Source organism: Lacerta agilis, chromosome 13 (assembly GCF_009819535.1).
Source record: "Lacerta agilis isolate rLacAgi1 chromosome 13, rLacAgi1.pri, whole genome shotgun sequence".
Lineage (NCBI taxonomy): Eukaryota > Metazoa > Chordata > Lepidosauria > Squamata > Lacertidae > Lacerta > Lacerta agilis.
Genome location: NC_046324.1, coordinates 35,035,881 through 35,054,491, shown reverse-complemented (window position 1 = coordinate 35,054,491; position 18,611 = coordinate 35,035,881). Strand labels below are relative to the sequence as shown.

Genomic DNA, 18,611 nt, shown 5'->3' with positions numbered 1-18,611 from the left:
TTTTAATATTTCCTTTTATTTCAGAATTACAGTCTGCAGGACCTTATTATACCACAAGAGAATTCCAAACCACAAAGTGGAAACAGAAGTATGGAAAATGTTGTGCATGGGTTTTTTGTTTTGTTTTACATTTTAAAATCTAATATCTAGGGTTGCAACCTTCAATCAGTTTACTTAATTATATAGGACACTGTTAAACTTAATGATGAATAATCTGGAATTAGCAACCATTTGAATATGACACCGGATTATTCAGGATGGTATAATCCTAAACAGACTATGAGGAGCTCTAAAGTGCTTTTCAGAGAATGTTTTTGCTTGTGGCATGCTGCACTGCAGAAAAACCCTAAGTGTCCCTTTTTGGAGAAAAAAAACCAACCCATTTCCACCTGAGAACACAAGTAGGCCTTCTGAATTATTTAATCCAGGATTAAGATTTCTGTTCAATATTTTAAACGAGAGCAGAAAGACCAGCAGGATTTACCTAGAAACTCTTCAACCCATGTTGCTTTTAATGGAGAATGTGATTACATTTGTAAAAAACATATCTCCTTATCAAACAGCTTCCCATTTAAGGCTTGTGATAATATATTTATTCTGTTTTATTCCTTATCGGGATTAGTTTCTGCAACATTTATCTAAAACCAGTTCACATCCTGCAACACATTAAATAAATATGATAGCTCGTAGAATTCTCCTTTATGTTTCAGTGACCAAAAAAGGCTTATTTGGCCTGGATATTATTCCAGAAAATTCTGTGGTAATGCAAAAAGAAAAAAAGAGTAAATTCTGTATAAGAGCAATATGTTTATTTAGCCAGCCAAAGTATCACAAAATAGTGTGCAAGCATTTCAGTTCTCCCGAACTCTTAACTATCTATCTATCTTCATTATAACTAGCCTGATGGAAGGTTCTGGAAAACTTTTTTATAAAAAAAATGTATACTATTTTGTTATATTTTGGTTGACTTAATAAAGGTATTGCCCCAACATGGATTTTGAAATTTGGTGGGAAACTGATGGAGAACCACATTTGCAGTTTAGGGGTGGAGAGCTACCCCCTCGCCCTTCTCTCTGACACTATAAAATAATGAATGCCCATTGATCTGTTCTTTGAATTTTATCCAATGTCAGTCATACCCAGAATATGCCACAAGGTGGTGCTAAAGAGCAGGATATAGTTCAATGTAGTATTTATTGTGGGAAAACTACTGCGAGATAGATTTCTATACTGTACTTATATTGGCATCCATTTATAGTGTGGTTTCATTTAATTTTCCAAGCCTAAGCTGAAATTTTCCGCTTCAGTTGAAAAGCTGCATTACAAGTATCATATAGGAATGGTGTCCATACTATTTATGGCACACCCTATTCCAGTGACTATATTGTTTTAAACTGTTTTTAATTTTAAATTGTTGTAATCTACCCTGGGACATGCTGGCGAAGGGTAGGTCATGAAATAAATAAATAATAGGCCAGCAAAGCTGTGTGTGCAGTCCAATATGCTCTCTTGTGACTTGCAGCCTGCTCTCCAACCTCTTGGGTAGGGAAGGGTGTTCCCGTTTACCCAAATAAGGTAGACAGGAGGGCCCCCAGAGAGTCAGCAGGGATCCAAGGGGTCCCAGCAAATTACAGACCACTTGATTCACTGCAGCTTCATGATTTGACATTCAACTAATGCTCCACTGAGCTGCTAGAAACTGGTCACATCCAGAACTGCTGTAACTGCTTTAGCTCTACCCAGTGCTTTTTTTCTTAAAACACACACACACACACACACACACACACACACACACACAAGATGTTTAGGAGCATTCTCATTTTGACTCAAGAAAATCACCATTTTATAGTTCAAATCTGGGAAAATAAATAAAGTAAATGGACAAAAGTAAAAAGATTCACAAAATGTTTAGGGGTATGCATATTTGTGCTTAGCCCCAGAAAAAAGCACTGGTTCTACCTATTACCTCTGGTAGCAGAGATTCATCTGCATGCACAAGAGTTTGACACAAAACCTCCATTCCTGCCCCGCTGTTCCCCCCAGGCGTTTGAAGACATGCTGAAAGCTACAAGTTTTACACATCAGGCAGAAAGTATGAAAAAGCTGGCTGTAATATTTCATGACAGTATTAGTCGGTTGGAAACCTGTTGAGGAGTTCTACTCTCTATAGCCTGAGGCAACACTTGCTGCAATGGTTTGCTCATGAATGCTTTAGGTAACTAGTATCCAAATGGAATTAATCAAAGCTGCCGTTTGCCAGCTTGGAAACAATACTTCAATCCCCCGGTTTTGGCAGCACAACCTGATCTCACTTGAAGGCCTGCTGAGCTCTACAGGGGAGAGCTTTTAAACTTCACATCCATTCAGAATTACCCTTGGGAGCTAGTCCTTGGCCATCCTCCAGAGGCCTTCCCATTGAAAACAGGGGAAGAATCTAACATCAATGGCATTTCAACAGGGCCAGGGAATGGGGCAGCCATCTTCCCCCTCCTTAGCCTCTGTGTTGCCCCTTGTTGAACTCAGCAAGAGAAGGGACAAATGTAGAACTAGTTAGCTCTGCCTACCTTCACCTCCTGTTGGCCTCCCTGCCTTCCGATCTTCTAGTTCTAACAGGCACCAGCCGCCACTGGAGTCTACACTTTACACAACAACCCCTTTCACAGTAGGGCCATCTACAGAAAACATGTCAAATGTGTCCATGTTCAGAAGCCAGGGAGCTCCAGCCCAATCAAGTCTACCTGGGGAATGTACACTGGTGTTAACGACACACTTCTTTCATTGACAGTTCTGACATGTGGCATGAAATGCAGGTGTTGTTGCCAGCAAATCAGTAATCATGAAACAGTATTTCACAGCAGTTTCCCAGTGCTACTGGATCCAGCTCTGTCACTGCAGGCTCAGGTAGCCTCAGTGGCTAGAAATGCCGTTTACCAGCTGCGACTGGTTTGACAGCTATGGCCATCCCTGGACCAGGAGAGCCTGGCCACAGTTGTTCATGTACTGGTTACTTCAAGATTACTGCAGTGTGCTCCATGTGTGGCTTCCCTTGCACTTGATCCGGAAGCTGCAGTTAGTGCAGAATGCTGCAGCACGATTGCTGACGGGAGCAAGGCCTTGTCAGCATATGACACCTGTGCTCAGAGGTCTGCTCTGCTTGGTGATCTGCTACCAGGACGAGTTCAAGGTGTTACTATTAGTATATATAGCCCTTAACAACTTGGGACCAGTTTACCTGCGAGATTGCCTTACCCCATATGTGCCCACTCAACTGCTTCAAGTGGCAGAATTGGCACTTTGTGTTGAAATAAATGTATTGTTGAAATAAATAACTAAACATTGTAGATTAGTTTTGGTTTTTAAAGCAATTTAACTGCTATACATTTCTAAACCCTAAACAACTTTACTGTTATGCATGTGTAATTTCTAAATAACTTGGGTCCAAAGTACCTTAAGGATAGCCTGATTCCTTATGCTCCACTTTGATCACTGAGGCCTTCTGATGGGACACTTTTTGTGGTCCCACATGCCCCTGGGCTTTGGTTGGTACTTACCAGGGGTGGAGCCTTTAGTGTGGGTGGCATGTATTGATCTGTATGTGTAAATTAAGATGGATGTATTGATGTTTATTGTATTGTTAATGTGAATTGATGCCCCCCTTTTTCTTTCCTTAATAAATTTGTGCACATATGACTTTTCTGACAATATGAAGTCTGAAAACCACTGCACTAGGAAACTGACCAGAAAAACATAATTTTGCATATCAAAATATTACACAGACATTTTTAAAAACCCAACTTTCTGATTTAAGCTATGCATAAACTGTGTTTGATTTTATTCCTATTCATCCCACATGACATACCTGCTTTTGCAGACTCCACACACAAGTGAAAGTAGGAAAGTTATCAGCATACATGCAGGAACAGAAGCCTGTTTCAGCAACTCCACAATAATACTGGCTTCTACTCCTTCTGACTGCCAGTGGGTGAGCTTGACAGGCCCCTCATCATACCTGTCCTTCATGAATAGTAACTTGCTCTTTGCAACTGTATCAAACACGGCAACTAATTTGGAAGCCTCCACTGTCTTCTGATCAGAAGAAACAACCGGATCCTGTGCGGGTGAAGCTGCGACAGCATCACTTTGCGCTGGTCGTAATAAACCAAGATATTTTCATCTTCCTCATTGCCATTGGAGTCTTTCCAAGAGGCGGAACAGCTCCAAAACTTGCTTCCTTTCTCCTTGCTGAGTTGGATCCAGGGGTCATGTGAAAAAATGGTGCCAAGGTCTTCAAGGAACCTGTCCAGACTCTCTTCCTTTGCTTGCTTGGTTTTAGTCCATGAGCCCAGCACAGACAGCTTGACTTGTGTTGCATGTTGCATTTCGGAGAGATACTGCTTTACCTGACCAGGAATGAAAGGGAAGTGGATCACAGCCAGGATAACAGCGGAGTTCTGTTCTGGGATCCATCGTCCAACCAGCAGGCCACTTTCAGCTGCCGAGCAGCAAATGGGGAAGAATATCTTAAGCACCATGATATGGAAGCTTGGAAATCAGAAAGCCTGGAAATAAAAAGCACACACCCAAATAATGCTTAATACTTATTTATGGGTCCAAGCACATGGGGCAAACCAAGAGAGTGGTAATGTTAACTAAAGTTAAGAAACAGTGCTAGTGTCGTTTGAAGATGGCAGAAGAATGGCAGGTACCTGGCCAGGTTTTGTAAAAACCAAAAGGTTTAAAAACAACTCTAAAAATGTAGTCAGAGCAACCAAATGAAACTCTATAGCCAGCATGGGAATTCCCCCCTCCCCCACCGAAATTTATGCTAACCATCATAAGAACTGCCACAGTGTATCAGATTAATCATCCAAATTTAAAATCCAGTTGTGAGTTATACTTCAAAATAAGAAGTGTTTTACATAAAGAAAAACATTTCATTTGATATGTCTAGTCAAACACTGGCTTCACTCCAAAAATGTATGTACAGTGGTACCTCGGGTTACAAACACTTCGGGTTACAGACTCCGCTAACCCGGAAATAATACCTCAGGTTAAGAACTTTGCCCCAAGATGAGAACAAAAATCGCGCAGCAGCGGCACGGCAGCAGCGGGAGGCCCCATTAGCTAAAGTGGTACCTCAGGTTAAGAACGGTTTCAGGTTAAGGATGGACCTCTGGAACGAAGTTCGTAACCAGAGGTACCACTGTATTTATATTCTCATGGACATCCTCAGAATGAGAACAATGAGGATCTACTCTAAGCCCCATTCCTGATGCACCGTGCTCATCATAACACAGTGCTAGAGCATCTACCTTGCACGCAGGTCCCAGATTCAATCCTTGGTGTCTCCAAGTAGGGCTGGGAACGCCCATGCTGTAACTCCAGAGAGCTGTTGCTGGTCAGAGTAGACAACACTCAGCTTGGTCGCCCAATGATCTGGCTTGGTGTAAGGCAGTTTCCTATGTTCCTATGCATCCATGCTCATGTTATTAAACTTCATTAGGTCAGTACTGACAAACCTATGGACAATTTGTGGCTAAGGTTGTCAGCATGTTCTTGGGCAGAGTTGCTATGCCTTTAGCAGCAGCGCAACACAAAAACTTAGCCAGTAAAGCTGTTCTCACCACTTACATCCATGCCAGGAAAATGTTTCACCTGCTAACTTTCCGCATTATCAGGCACAGCTATTAATTGTGCCTCCTATTGTATATAGGTTTTGCCACTCACCCTTCTCCTGTGTTTCGAACAGCAGCTTGATGCATACACATTTAAAATGTGAAGGTTTTCCTACCACTTACGTTTCATGCTGCTAATTGGTTCAATTCTACCTTAAAGGCACAAGAACCAGGCCAGTAACAAGGGGAGTGAGTCTACGTTTATCCTATGTGAGACTCTATATAAAGTAGTGCAGACTCTTCAAATGGAAGGCACTAAGGCAGGCATATAATGCATTATTTGGTTTTTTAAAATCACTCTGAAATCTAAGGTGACATCAATGTCTCAGTTTTTATACACAGAAATGAAAAATTGACCCTGGAACTAACTGACACTGTCGCTTTAAATAACTCAGCAGTATCAAACAGAAACACCATTAGCAGCAAAGGCGGGGGGGGGGGGAGCCCAGAGTTAACAACATCCGGAAAACATTGCCCTTCTCTGTCCTTCAGCAAAGCAAAAAACTCCAACCACCCCTCGGGCAGTATGCTCTGTGATGGGTCCAGTGATTGGAAAGGAAACCTTACTGTCTGTTTATGGAATATACACTGAAAGGGAGACATACAGAAAATAGATGTCCCTGCTAAAACTTTCCAATTGATCTATGGTAATATCTGTGATTCTGACATTTTGCTCTGGAAAAAAAATGCAATTTGTTTGCATTCTGAATGCTTCTATTCACCCTGGCTGATCTACTCGGAGACACCACCACCGCTACCAGCCTATCAAATGATGATGCAGGAGGCAATGTCTGTTCATGGATGAATTCCCAACCCCTTGAGGCAGAAAAGGGATGTCTGCTTGGTACATGTCCCGTTACTTGTAATGTGGAGAGGACCACTGTTACTGGTATTAAGGGCCAATTCCTCTCCAGTCCTTTCACTTATATAAGGGTTGAGGAACCACTAAAAGATGTGTGCAGCCCGGAAGATCTTGGGTGCACAGCTGCAGGCAGAGAGTGCACCTTGCAACAAGAATAAGCAACAAGATGCATAGTGGTGCAATTCCCCTCCAGTGGACTGTAAAAGAAGCATTCAGTGGCCTCTGAAATACTTGTGTGTGAGTGTTCACAAACATACTTTGGCTGGAGGGACAAGCTGGAGCTTCCAAGAAAGCAGGACCTTGGGGGTGGGGAAGAACTACACATTATATTGGCAAACAAAAGTTTGGCAGATCACAGGGGCAGAGAGGGTATTTGTAGAAAATAAAAGGCAAGCAGGCAGGCTTAATCTTTTCCACACCACTAGTTCTTCACTAGACTCTTGAGAGTCCCATGGACTGCAAGAAGATCAAACCTATCCATCCTTAAGGAAATCAGCCCTGAGTGCTCACTGGAAGGAGAGATCCTGAAGCTGAGGCTCCAATACTTTGGCCACCTCATGAGAAGAGAAGACTCCCTGGAAAAGACTCTGATGTTGGGAAAGATGGAGGGCACAAGGAGAAGGGGACGACAGAGGACGAGATGGTTGGACAGTGTTCTCAAAGCTACCAACATGAGTTTGACCAAGCTGTGGGAGGCAGTGGAAGACAGGAGTGCCTGGCGTGCACTGGTCCATGGGGTCACAAAGAGTCGGACACGACTAAACGACTAAACAACAACAGTACTTCACTATAAAAGCCCTTTCTCTTCCCATATTTTCCATCAGAAAGGACCAGTGGGGGGGGGGGTTTAAAAGCTGTTAGTCTTGGAGAATTTGTGTGTGGGGAGCGGGGAATCAGTGGGTGAGGGAATGGTAAGGATTTGTCACCTGTCCTACAAATGCTCCAACTTGAGACACTTCAAAACTCTCCCTTCTCAGGCAACCTGGCCCTTGCCTTCAACAGTGAATATGTGGATAGAGCTGGCTGTCAACTGGCCCAATCCATACTTTGAAAGCTCTCCACAAGCAGGAGAGGTGCTTTTTACTTGTGTGTTGACCCTGATTGTCCCCCCCCCCCACCGTTGATCAATGCCCCACAATACAAAAAAGCACCCCATGAGTAGAAGGGCAAGTTTTGTTGGGCCTTCCTCAGGATAGAATTTCATAATTCCGAGGAAGCCCAGCCAGATGGACAGGGTATAAATAATGTAATAAATTATTTTTATTATTAATTATCATCATCATCACCCCACAACCAAGGTGATTCTAATGATTAGGGGAAGGGCTCAGGGGTAGAACACCTGCTTTACTTGCAGAAGATCCTGGTTCAACCCTTGGCAGATAGGGTTGAGAATATTCCCGAGAGAGCAAAATGGACCAATGGAACTAACTGACACTGTCGCTTTAAATAACTCAGCAGTATCAAACAGAAACAGAGGCCATCCAAGTGCAGCATTACCCCATCACGAACACTTTAGAGTGTTCAAGACACTTCATATACATTATCTTGTAATTATTACAGCAAGCCTGTAATGTAAGTCAATCACTATACCCTTTTGCCAATGTGTTGCTTGGATTGAAAGAGAGAATGGTTCACATAAGGCATTTTAGTGAGTTTGTGGCAGAGATTTGTAGCTCACATAAGCACTGATACAAAATTCAAATAAGAGAGGGCTACAGTTTACAAGTGTTGCAAAGGTACGCAGCTATAGGAGATGTGGAGAACTGGCCACATTTCACTGTAATGTGACATTGGGCCCAAGTGCTTTTCTGTCACATGAAACCCAGACTACATAAAAAAGCTGCCTGACACTGATATACACTGACTTAAAGACAGAAAACAGGTATCTTCCTTTCTCTCACTCTAGCAGTCTAAACATAGCAGGGTCAGGTAATGCCACAATCAAGTTGGTAAAATCAGAATCTGGCATTTATACAGGTGAAACTCGAAAAATTAGAATATCGTGGAAAGGTTCATTTCTTTCAGTAATTCAATTTAAAAGGTGAAACTAATATATGAGATAGACTCATGACATGCAAAGCGAGATATGTCAAGCCTTTATTTGTTATAATTGTGATGATTATGGTGTACAGCTGATGAGAACCCCAAATTAACAATTTCAACTTTGGGGTTTTCAGCAGCTGTATGCCATAATCATCACAATTATAACCAATAAAGGCTTGACATATCTCGCTTTGCATGTCATGAGTCTATCTCATATATTAAATTCCAGTAGCTAATGAAAACAATTGCTTACATAAATGGACTTTTCCACGATATTCTAATTTTTCGAGTTTCACCTGTAGGTTCAAGCTGCTGGAGTATAAGGGAAGATAAAATCAGAAGCATGATGCAGAGCAGGAAAAAAACCCTGTTGTGTTTATCCCCAGAAAAGAACACCAGATTCTAATGAACTACCAGTACCTAGAAAAAAGGAAGGGATCCCAAAGTTGCAAAAAGGCTTAAGGGATGTAAATGTGTTTCCAAGGCTCTGTTCTACATTTGAGTTTTGTTCAGTGTTATTTGGTTGTATGTGTACTTGTTTCAGAAAACAATAAAAGAGTCTGATGGATCAGGCCAAAAGCCCATCTAGCCCAGCATCCTGTTCTCACAGTGGCCAACCAGATGCCTATAAGAAACCCAAAAGCAGGAGGTGAAGGCAACAGCACTCTTTCCATTTGTGATTGCCAGCAACTGGCTTTCACAGGCATATTGCCTCTGACAGAGGAGGTATAACATTATCAACAAGGCTAGTTGCCATTGATATAGCCTTCTCCTCCATGAATTTGTCTAACCCTCTTTTAAAGCAACTCAGATTAGTGGGCATAACTAATTCTTGTCAGAACAAATTCTGTAGTTTATGCACTATGATGTGAAGTTCTTTCTTTTTTCTGTCCTGAATGTTACGAGAGAGAGCACAACATTCATTCCATCAATTTTTTGTACACCATGCAGAATTTTATACATCTCTATCATGTCTCCTCTGACTCACCTTTTCTCTACACTAAAAACCCCAAAATATAATTTTAAAAATAAAAAAGGCTTAATATAGAGGATAGCATATGCACCTTGATTTGCAATTAAATAGGAAATTTCAGCATACAAAGTTTGCATGGTGTAATCTTGCCTTTCTCCCAAGAGAAAACCTAAAGTGGCATGCACAGGGTTTTCAGGCAGTATCCTACTCAGACACCAATCAATACCAGAGTTACATAGCCTCAGCAAGGCTAAGCATCTTATGCCTCAAACCAGATGCTAGAGCCAGTATGGATGGAATATAGGGAACTATGCGTATTATTAAACAGAGAGATTCAGGTTCCAATACTCTCTCAGCCACAAAGCTCACTGGGTGACCTTGAGCCAGTCACTACTCTCTCCACCTGGCCTGCCTCACAAGACTGTCATGAGGATAAGGGGAAGAAAGGGAACGATACCACTCTGAACCTTGTGGGAGAAGCGCACAATAAACGTATAATTAATAAATAAATAAGCCTATGTGCCTTTCTCCAGCCTGTAGGATTCCCACCCCCACCCTTCCACTACTACTCCACTATACAGAAGCCACAATTCTCAGTCACCTCGGGTTTGGGAAACGCAGCAACATTCACAGTATAACTCAGCTAGCCACGCACAACCCACACAAGCCTTAGTAGCCCAATTACGGTGAGCAACTAGCCAGGAGGGGGGAACCTGCCTGTCCGGCTCTTATGTCTTTAACAGCGACTTATTCTGCAGGAATTAGCAGGTGAAATTTTGGGAGAGGCCTGGAGATAACATACTAGCACCCGCTAATGGCCGCAGAGCAACCCAGTCATTGGGTCAGTTCAACAGCTGGCAACCCAGGTTCCAATTCCATCCCACCATGGCACGCCGCGGTTCCCCCTCCCCCTTTTGCACCCTTTTCTCTCCCAAGCCGTCAGAACTCCCCGCCGCTCGCCGACAACACTTACTTCCTCCCGCTACTCCTTCTAGCAGGCATAAAAGAAAAGAAAGAGCCCGCTCCTCTTGACATTCAAGCCACTTCCGGGTGCTACAGGCCGGTTGCTAGGAGACGCAGTCCGTTCCTAAGAGCGCTCCGTAAAGTCCTTGCCCAATTGCGTTCCGGACGGACCCCCGGTCTCCTGAAGTGGCGTTCTGTTTGTTTGAGTTCATTGTTTTAAAAAGGGCAGCAGATTCCTGAGGTTTCCGGTAAGAAACTGTGCCAACTCATTTTAAAACAATTTCTTTCGTTCCATTCAGCGGCTTGGGGTTTATTTTGCCAGCTCTTTTCCCCCCTACGAACATTTTCAGTATCCCCAGCTGTTGAGGAGGGAATTTTTTTCTAAGGCTCTCTCTCTAAGACTGACAGGTTTTTTTAAAAAAAAAAGAAATACAGTATGAGAGAGCTAATGTACCTTTGATTTATTTATATTTACTAATTAATCTGAAGAATTTACAAGCCACACGCTTTCAGAGCTGCTTACAATAAAATAGCAGAACAATAAAAGAAATCCACTTAAAGATATCAGGTGATGCCAAAATGCAAGCAGATTCTGGTACTAAGGCAGTACACCCCAAGCTAGCAGAGCAAAAACAAGGTATTTTATATCTGACATGAATTTGGCCTATGGTGTCATACTGACCTGATCAAGCCTAAAGTACCCCAGAAGGTAGAGCAGGTTTCTAAACAGAATACTCTTTGCTGCTCCCAAGAGTAACTATCAGTAATTCCCGCTACAAAACTGGGGAAGGCATGCAAAATTCAGCCGTTGTATACCACACCCCTGGGTGGAACCCATTCTTTCCCTCCAATTCAATGTCTGCATCTCCCTTCTTTTTGATAAGCTTCGTCTCTTCTATTAATTCTGAGAACTAGCTTGTGCCTTCACACTTCTGTTGCAAGCTGATAGCACTAGAAATTTGTTCTGTGCCTTCCTATATGTCTTATTTGCAACCATCCATAATAAGCAACTTCACCCATGTGAGTGAGGGATGTGGGTGTTTATCACATTCATTGTATTGTTTTTGTTACCTGTTTTTGAAAACAAATTCCTACCAGGTCGTTAATCCAAAGGCCCAGTGGCCAGCCATATGCCTGTGGAAAGCTCACAAACAGGACTCAAGGGCCATGTAGCTCTTCTGCTGGGTTCTCCCAGCAACTGGCAGTCAACAACTGGATATACTAAATTAAGGAGAAAAGGCTGGATTTTAGGTTAGTGCATTAGGAATAATACAGGGTGGTCATGTGTGCACTTTAGAGCCCTCTATTTGCAGGCATTCTCTATTGAAATAGAGGAAGATGTTAATAAGTAAAATGCTGACAAAGCAACACATGCATGGATCATGTAAACATTTTCTGCCCATTTCCCTATTGCTTCATCGTAATTGCATTTATCAATGTGTCCCTTTACATTCCTCGCAAATGAAGTTAGTCACAATTTAAAATATGAAATGTAGACAGCATATATTTTTGCTCTGAAAGTAAACCCCAAATTGCCTCCCAGTTAATATGGTGCAATATGTGGCATCCATTTCTAAACGTTATGAATAAAAACAAAATAAATAAGACAAGAAACAGGGGGGAGTTTTGACCTCTTTTATTACTTTGACCTTCTGAATATCCTGCTATGGTCTGTGATAATATAATTTTATTATAATTTACTCTTGTTTTTAACATTACCAGTGACAAATATAATTCAGGTAATCTTACTTTTCATGAAAACATACATTAGAGAAAACTTTCTCTTTAATAATAATGGCATGTCTGTTGCTCCTAAAAGGCTCTGGCTACCATTGGGCAGGGTGTGACAGTCACTGTTAGATGCCAGGGCCAATGGCTGGTGTTGGAGGACAGAACTATATGGGCTGCCCTGTAGCCCCTAAGCTAGCTTCAGATGTGGTAGTACAGCCTTCACCAACCAAGTGTCCTCCAGCTGCTTTGGACTACAACTCCCATGCCAGCTAGGGATAGCCACAATGGCTATGTTCTACCTCTGCTGTCAGTGGCAGTATGCCTCTGAATACCACTTGTTGGGAATTGCAGGTGGGCGATTTAAAATATTTTTAAAACAAATTGCAGTCAAGAGAATAGCACAGGCCCTAAAACTATATATATCACGTGTCAAAGGCCAGGAAGAAGGTGTGCCTTTGGCATACTGAAAGTGCCAGTCACATCTCTGTGGGGAGGAAATTCCACAATGTAGGGGCTGCCACAGAGAATGCCCTCTCCAGGCCATCTTAAACTTCTGAGGGCACTGGAACTACCAAAAGGGCCCCCTCTGCCAGTCATAACATCCAAGAGGAGTGGGTCAGATATTGGGATCTAAGTTGTTTAGCTCAAGTCCACCATGTGACAAAGGTGAAGTTTGCTGCAGCAAGTCCTTTTGAGTGCTAGATAAACTTGGATAACTGACTGTACTGTCAGATGAGGTAGTGCGGTAGAGGTCAATGCAGATGATGCCTGAAGGTGAATGATGGAATAATCCTACTCTGCTCTCCCTCTAGGTGTTAGGTTTGGACTGTTACTGGGTATACAAAGATTGTCAGAACTGTAATGGGGTCTCACACGGTACTTGAAGACTTTGACATAGTTATCTCCACTATCAGCAACTAACAGCAACCCCTGGGTGGAACAAGCTATTCCCATTGGTCTCTGCAGACCTTTAGATACCAGGCAGATGGGAGACCCACTCCTGGGAAACAAGTGGACTTTCTGGTGCTGTTCATCAGCCACAATGATGTTGCCTTCTCTATCAGCGCAGACCCCGGAAGGATTGCCAAAGCAGTGGCCATATTTGCTGCTGATGGAAGAGACCAGTTTGTGGTTGCTACTGAAGAGCTTGACATCACCACATTCTTCACTCACCACAAACCCTCCTTCCGGGGCCAAGCACACGTAGCGTGGCCCACGCAGGTTGGAGACAGAGTGGGTGCTTTGCACCTTGAAAGCACGGTCAAGGGCAAAGCTATGAACTTTTCCTTCTGTGTAGTCGGCCACCAGAATCTTTCCAGATGTATCCACTCCAATTCCCCTGGGGGAACAAAACTTCCCAATTCTTAGCCATTCTCCCTTGGAGAACTTGGAGTGGTTGTTGAAGATGCGGACAGTCCCATTGACCATGTCTGTAATTGCCACCATCCCTGCTCTGGTGACGGTCACATCCTCTGGCAAAAAAGTTTCATTCTTCTTCCATTCCACACATGGTATGGACTGAAAAGTTTGGCCTGAGCGGTTGAGGAAGTGGACTCTTGGTGCATTTTCACTAGTCATGTAGATAAGCCCATCGAGTGAGCAGTGAATTCCACACACACCTCCATAATGGTTGCCGTTGGGGTTTGGGATCTGCTGCACCAGTTCATCTTGCCGGTAGTAAAGGGAGTTTTTTATATTGTCCAGGTCATGGCAGATAACCTTGGCTTTCTCGGCCAGCTGGTGCACTTGGTGTTCTGTCACCATGCCTGTACCAGGGTGGCTGTTCAGGAGAGGGCTAGCTTTCTGAAATGTGGCATCTGATTTAACTTGGAGGGCATAAACAGTCCTCAGAAGTTTCTCCTTCCGTTGTGTGTCCTCCAAGGTATAGTCCATCCTTTCCCCCTTTCAAAAAGACAAACCACAAGCAGTTTTCAAAAATGTAATGCAGTTTTGTATGTTGCTATTATGAATATACTGTATACATTTTTATGCACACAGTAGCCCTACCCTAGTGCTTGGCTGGAGAACAGCATTGCAAAATTTGAAGAAGTGCAAATCTCAAAGGATGGTGCTGTTTCAGTCTGTTTATTGTTTAAGTGTGGTTTACCTTTAAATGTGAACTGAATCATATTTCTCCCCCATGCCCCTACCCTTTGCATACTTTTAACCCTGCCACTCCCCCAAACTGCAAAAAGTCCAGGATTCTTTTTATTTTTGTATACAGTATATGAATAATCACCTTTGAAGCTCATTATTTCCCTCAAATAATTCTGGACACCATAGTTTGTTAAGGGTTTGCTGGGAATTGCAACTCTGCAAGGGGGAAACTACAGTGCCCAAAATTATTTGAGGGAAAGAAGGACTTTGAATGGATTTTAAAGGCAAATTTCCAGTATGTGATTAAATCCCTCCCACAGAATAATGGTAGACTGGAGGTGACATAAGAAACACTTTTGGATCTACTGCTAATCACCATCCATCTTCCAATGGATCCAACTCTGTCTAATACCACCTTTTGAGCTATGGTACTTCTACTCTGGGGAAAACAGTTTTGAGCAATCCTGGGGTGATGGACTTGCTAAGCAGTGCAGTGTATTATCTGTCACTCAGGTGCCTGGACCATTAGCCCAAACTGCCGGACTACAGACTCAAATAGTAAATAATCAGCTCTTTGCTGAAGCAGGGAAGAAAGTTTAGGACTACTTACCTGTGATCAAAGTTGCCCGGGCTGTTCTCTTTTCCCCCTGGTTTGCAAACTGCTCTATAGAGAGACCTAGAGCATTATCTTGTTTCCCTTCAAATATACCACTGAGATAAGTTTCCCAGGGCTCTGTTGTTAGTGACAGGAATTTGCTGCTCAATGCTTGTGTCAATAGGATTGTTTTGCCAGGGTAAACACAAAGGCGCTCAAGTTAAAATAGACAAGAGCCCAGGGGCAGCCCATCCTGTTTTGCCGCCTAAGGCAAAACAGGAAGGTGCTGCCTCTGCCTTGCAACCAAAGCCTTACTTTGTTGTGGGGCTGTGGCTTCTGGCTTCTGGTAAGATCTTGCAAGAGGTCTAGGAGATCTCGCTGGAACCCGGAAGCCACCCACCATGACCCAATGTGCATTTTGCTCAAGCAAGAGTTGCAAATGCATCTCCTTTCCTCTCAGTTCAGCATCCCCCGAGTTGCTGGGTCTGCACGTTTTGAGTTGGGCCTATTTCTTCAACAGTGGTGAAATGAATTAAATAACTGAAGTTGACAAGTAAATAGGCCTGTCTCAGCTGGACAGTGGGAAGGCTGTGGGAGGCTTAAAAAAAAAAAGCATCTCCCACGGCAACGGACTCTGACCTTTTGTTGCTTTAAACGCTGAGATAAACAAACATACGAACTAGGCCTCTGGCACCCATTCACCTTTCTGAGGCTGAAGGCCTGTCAAGGCATGTTTGAAAGCCACCCCCAAGCCTCTAGCGACACCTCAGCCATGGGTTTGTTCGTGCTTAGGCTCTCCTTGCCTCCAGTGGGAAGCACAAAATGGTCCACTGTCACCTCCATTTCTTATCTACCGCCTGTAAGGCAGGGTGTGTGCGAATCCATTTTTTAATTATATTTTTGTGCCAGCTTCACTCTCACAACAGCCTTGTGAGGTTGCTTAGGCTGAGAGAGAAATGATTGCCATCCGATCACCCAGTGAGCTTTGTTGTTGCTGTGTTGGAGCTTTGAACCCAGGCCATCTGGACCCTAGTCTATATTGCCTTTGAGAGCAGAAGGAGACACAGCCATTGGGCTAGTAGCCACTGATAGCCTTATTCTACATGAATTTTCCTAATCTGCTTTTAAAGCCATCCAAGATGGGAGCCAGGGCCGTCTTAAAGGGATCGGCCGCCCTGGTGCGACGATCCCTCGGCGCCCCCGGTGGGCCACCTCTCCGCCCACCTCCCTCCCGCTCTGGCTGCCCCTCGGGAGGGGGGTGGGCGAGCGGGGGATGAGGGGCGTGGCGCTGCAAGCAGGCCGCCCTCCGGAGCCCCAGCTGGAGCACTGGGAAGGGCGCGCATAGCCCCGCGCCGCTCCAGCACCATGCCCCTCATCCCCCGAGGGGCGGCCAGAGCGGGAGGGAGGTGGGCTCGCGGGGGATGAGGGGCGTGGCGCTGGAGCGGCGCGGGGCTTTGCGCGCCCTTCCCAGTGCTCCAGCTGGGGCTCCGCAGGGCAGCCGGCTTGTAGCTCGCCCGCCGGCGAGCGAGCACCTGCCCGTCCGCCCATGGGGGCGGGCGCGGGTTGGGGAGGGGGCACCCGGTATGCCGGCGGGCTCGCGGGGGCGCCCCTGGGGGGCCTGGCGCCCTGGTGCACCACGCCACCCAGCCCCTATGACGAGACGGCCCTGAGAAGCTGAGGCATGGAGAATGAAGGAGGTGTATGGAAAAGCTCCTGTGGTGCCTTCAGGGCAGGGCAGGACGGAGCTGAAATTCAGCGTCCCTCTCAGGCAAGTGAGCAAGAGGGCACCCAAATGCTTGCCACATTTTAAAGCAATACTCATTTGCATTTAAATGTGGAATATGAATTGTCCCAGTAGGTATTGGATATGAATTGATTTTATGTATGCACTGTTGATGTTTTAAACTGTTTATATAAAAAGGTAAAGGGACCCCTGACCATTAGGTCCAGTTGCGGACGACTCTGGGGTTGTGGCGCTCATCTCGCTTTACTGGCCGAGGGAGCTGGCGTACAGCTTCCAGGTCATGTGGCCAGCATGACTAAGGGTAAATCTGGATTAAATGGGGTGGGGAGAAGGCTGACACTTTTATGTCACTGAGGTCATGTGGATGTGGAAAGGAGAAGAGAATATGTGCTTGAGAAACATCATTCCATTATAAACACAGGCCTGGAAGCACCTCTTAATTTCTAAATCCAGCAAAGGTTTTGTTGCAGTTTCAATGATGACCACTAGAAGGATCCATCAGTCCAACTAATAAATGAGAGAATGTAATGTAAAAACTATTGAGTGTACAGTATTGAGTGCTGGATGGGGGTGTTGGTAAGGGAACTTGCACACCTTCATTGCAATGCATATTTTAAAATGAGAAATCCAGCACAAAGCAAAATGGGGATATACAAAGAGGGTAGACATAAATTAGGTTATGCATTAATGCATTTAATTTGGAGATAAGGAGAAAGCCTATCACTATCTGAGGAATGGTATTTGGAATAGTCATCACAGGGTAATCCATGGAGCAAAGAATGGATTATTTTTAAAAAGTGGAATAAATTTATGAGTGATTTTCCTAAATCATTTTTAAATAGATTTTTCAGTTCTCCCTCATTTGAGCATCATAGGGCTTTGTGGTGGTTCAAAAATAAAAATAAAAATCCTGACATTTTAGGAACAGGATTGTTTCCAAACTAGATTCTGTTAGCACTGCTTGAGGCATGACTTCACAACCAGCCGGGAGCAGAATTAATATGGATGTTTTGCACTGCACGTATTATAGTGCAATATTATCCACCTTTGTCCCACCCCTGTGGCCATGAGTCTTCAGTAATGTTTACTCAGGGCTGGGGACCCCTGTCCAGCAAATGGCCCACCATCTCTTTGAGGCAAAGAATGTACTTCAAACAGGCTTTAAATGTATACAGTACTTTGTATACAGCCTAGAGAACATCTTTCATCCCAACAGCCAGGGTGGTTCATATCCCCATGCAGCCATCAAGCTTCCTAGGTGACTTTGGCCAGATTAAACCTACCTTATGAGGTTGCTGTGAAGATAAAATGGGTGGTGGTGGTGAGAACCATGTATGGCACCTTAAGCTGCTTGGAAGAAGTGTAGGAGAGAAGTGTAAAAAAAAAAATGAGTTCTGTATCTCAAGGTAAAGGTAAAGGGACCCCTGACTGTTAGGTCCAGTCGCAGATGACTCTGGGGTTGAAGCGCTCATCTCACTTTACTGGCTGAGGGAGCTGGCGTACAGCTTCCGGGTCATGTGGCCAGCATGACTAAGCCCCTTCTGGCGAAACCAGAGCAGCGCACAGAAATGCCATTTACCTTCCTGCTGGAGCAGTACCTATTTATCTACTTGCACTTTTGGGTGTGCTTTCGAACTGCTAGGTTGACAGGAGCAGGGACCAAGCAACGGGACCTCACCCCATTGCGGGGATTCGAACCACTGACCTTCTGATCAGCAAGCTCTAGGCTCTGTGGTTTGACCCACAGCGCCACCCGCGTCCCTGTATATCTCAAGGGGGGGGGAGAGAGGTTAATCCAGCTTTGGTTTTTTCCTCCCTCCTGCACCTACTCTGGGGTGCCTCCAGATAATCAGTTTTTTTGTGAGAGGGATTCAGTCACATACTGTAAATTTAGGTTTGTGAAATTAAAGTGGATTAAAGCACTCTGT

General features: G+C 44.2%; 2 protein-coding genes across 2 annotated transcripts in view; both read right to left on the bottom strand.

Annotated features, from left to right (window-relative positions):
• Nucleotides 1-10,639, bottom strand: part of PIGQ (phosphatidylinositol glycan anchor biosynthesis class Q) — a 29,455-nt gene extending 18,816 nt beyond the window's left edge. Inside the window, 3 exon segments of the mRNA XM_033166593.1 lie at nt 3,860-4,113; nt 4,116-4,559; nt 10,527-10,639. Coding sequence (XP_033022484.1) covers nt 3,860-4,113; nt 4,116-4,532 — 671 coding nt within the window. The 5' untranslated portion in view covers nt 4,533-4,559; nt 10,527-10,639.
• A 1,502-nt stretch (nt 10,640-12,141) lies between these two features.
• On the bottom strand, nt 12,142-15,218 carry NHLRC4 (NHL repeat containing 4). Its single transcript, XM_033166594.1, has 2 exons — nt 14,955-15,218; nt 12,142-14,149 (listed from the first exon to the last, which is right to left on the bottom strand). Exon 2 carries the CDS (start codon nt 14,138-14,140, stop codon nt 13,040-13,042), a length of 1,101 nt encoding a protein of 366 aa, XP_033022485.1. The 5' UTR covers nt 14,141-14,149; nt 14,955-15,218; the 3' UTR covers nt 12,142-13,039.
• Nucleotides 15,219-18,611: the final 3,393 nt, after the last annotated feature.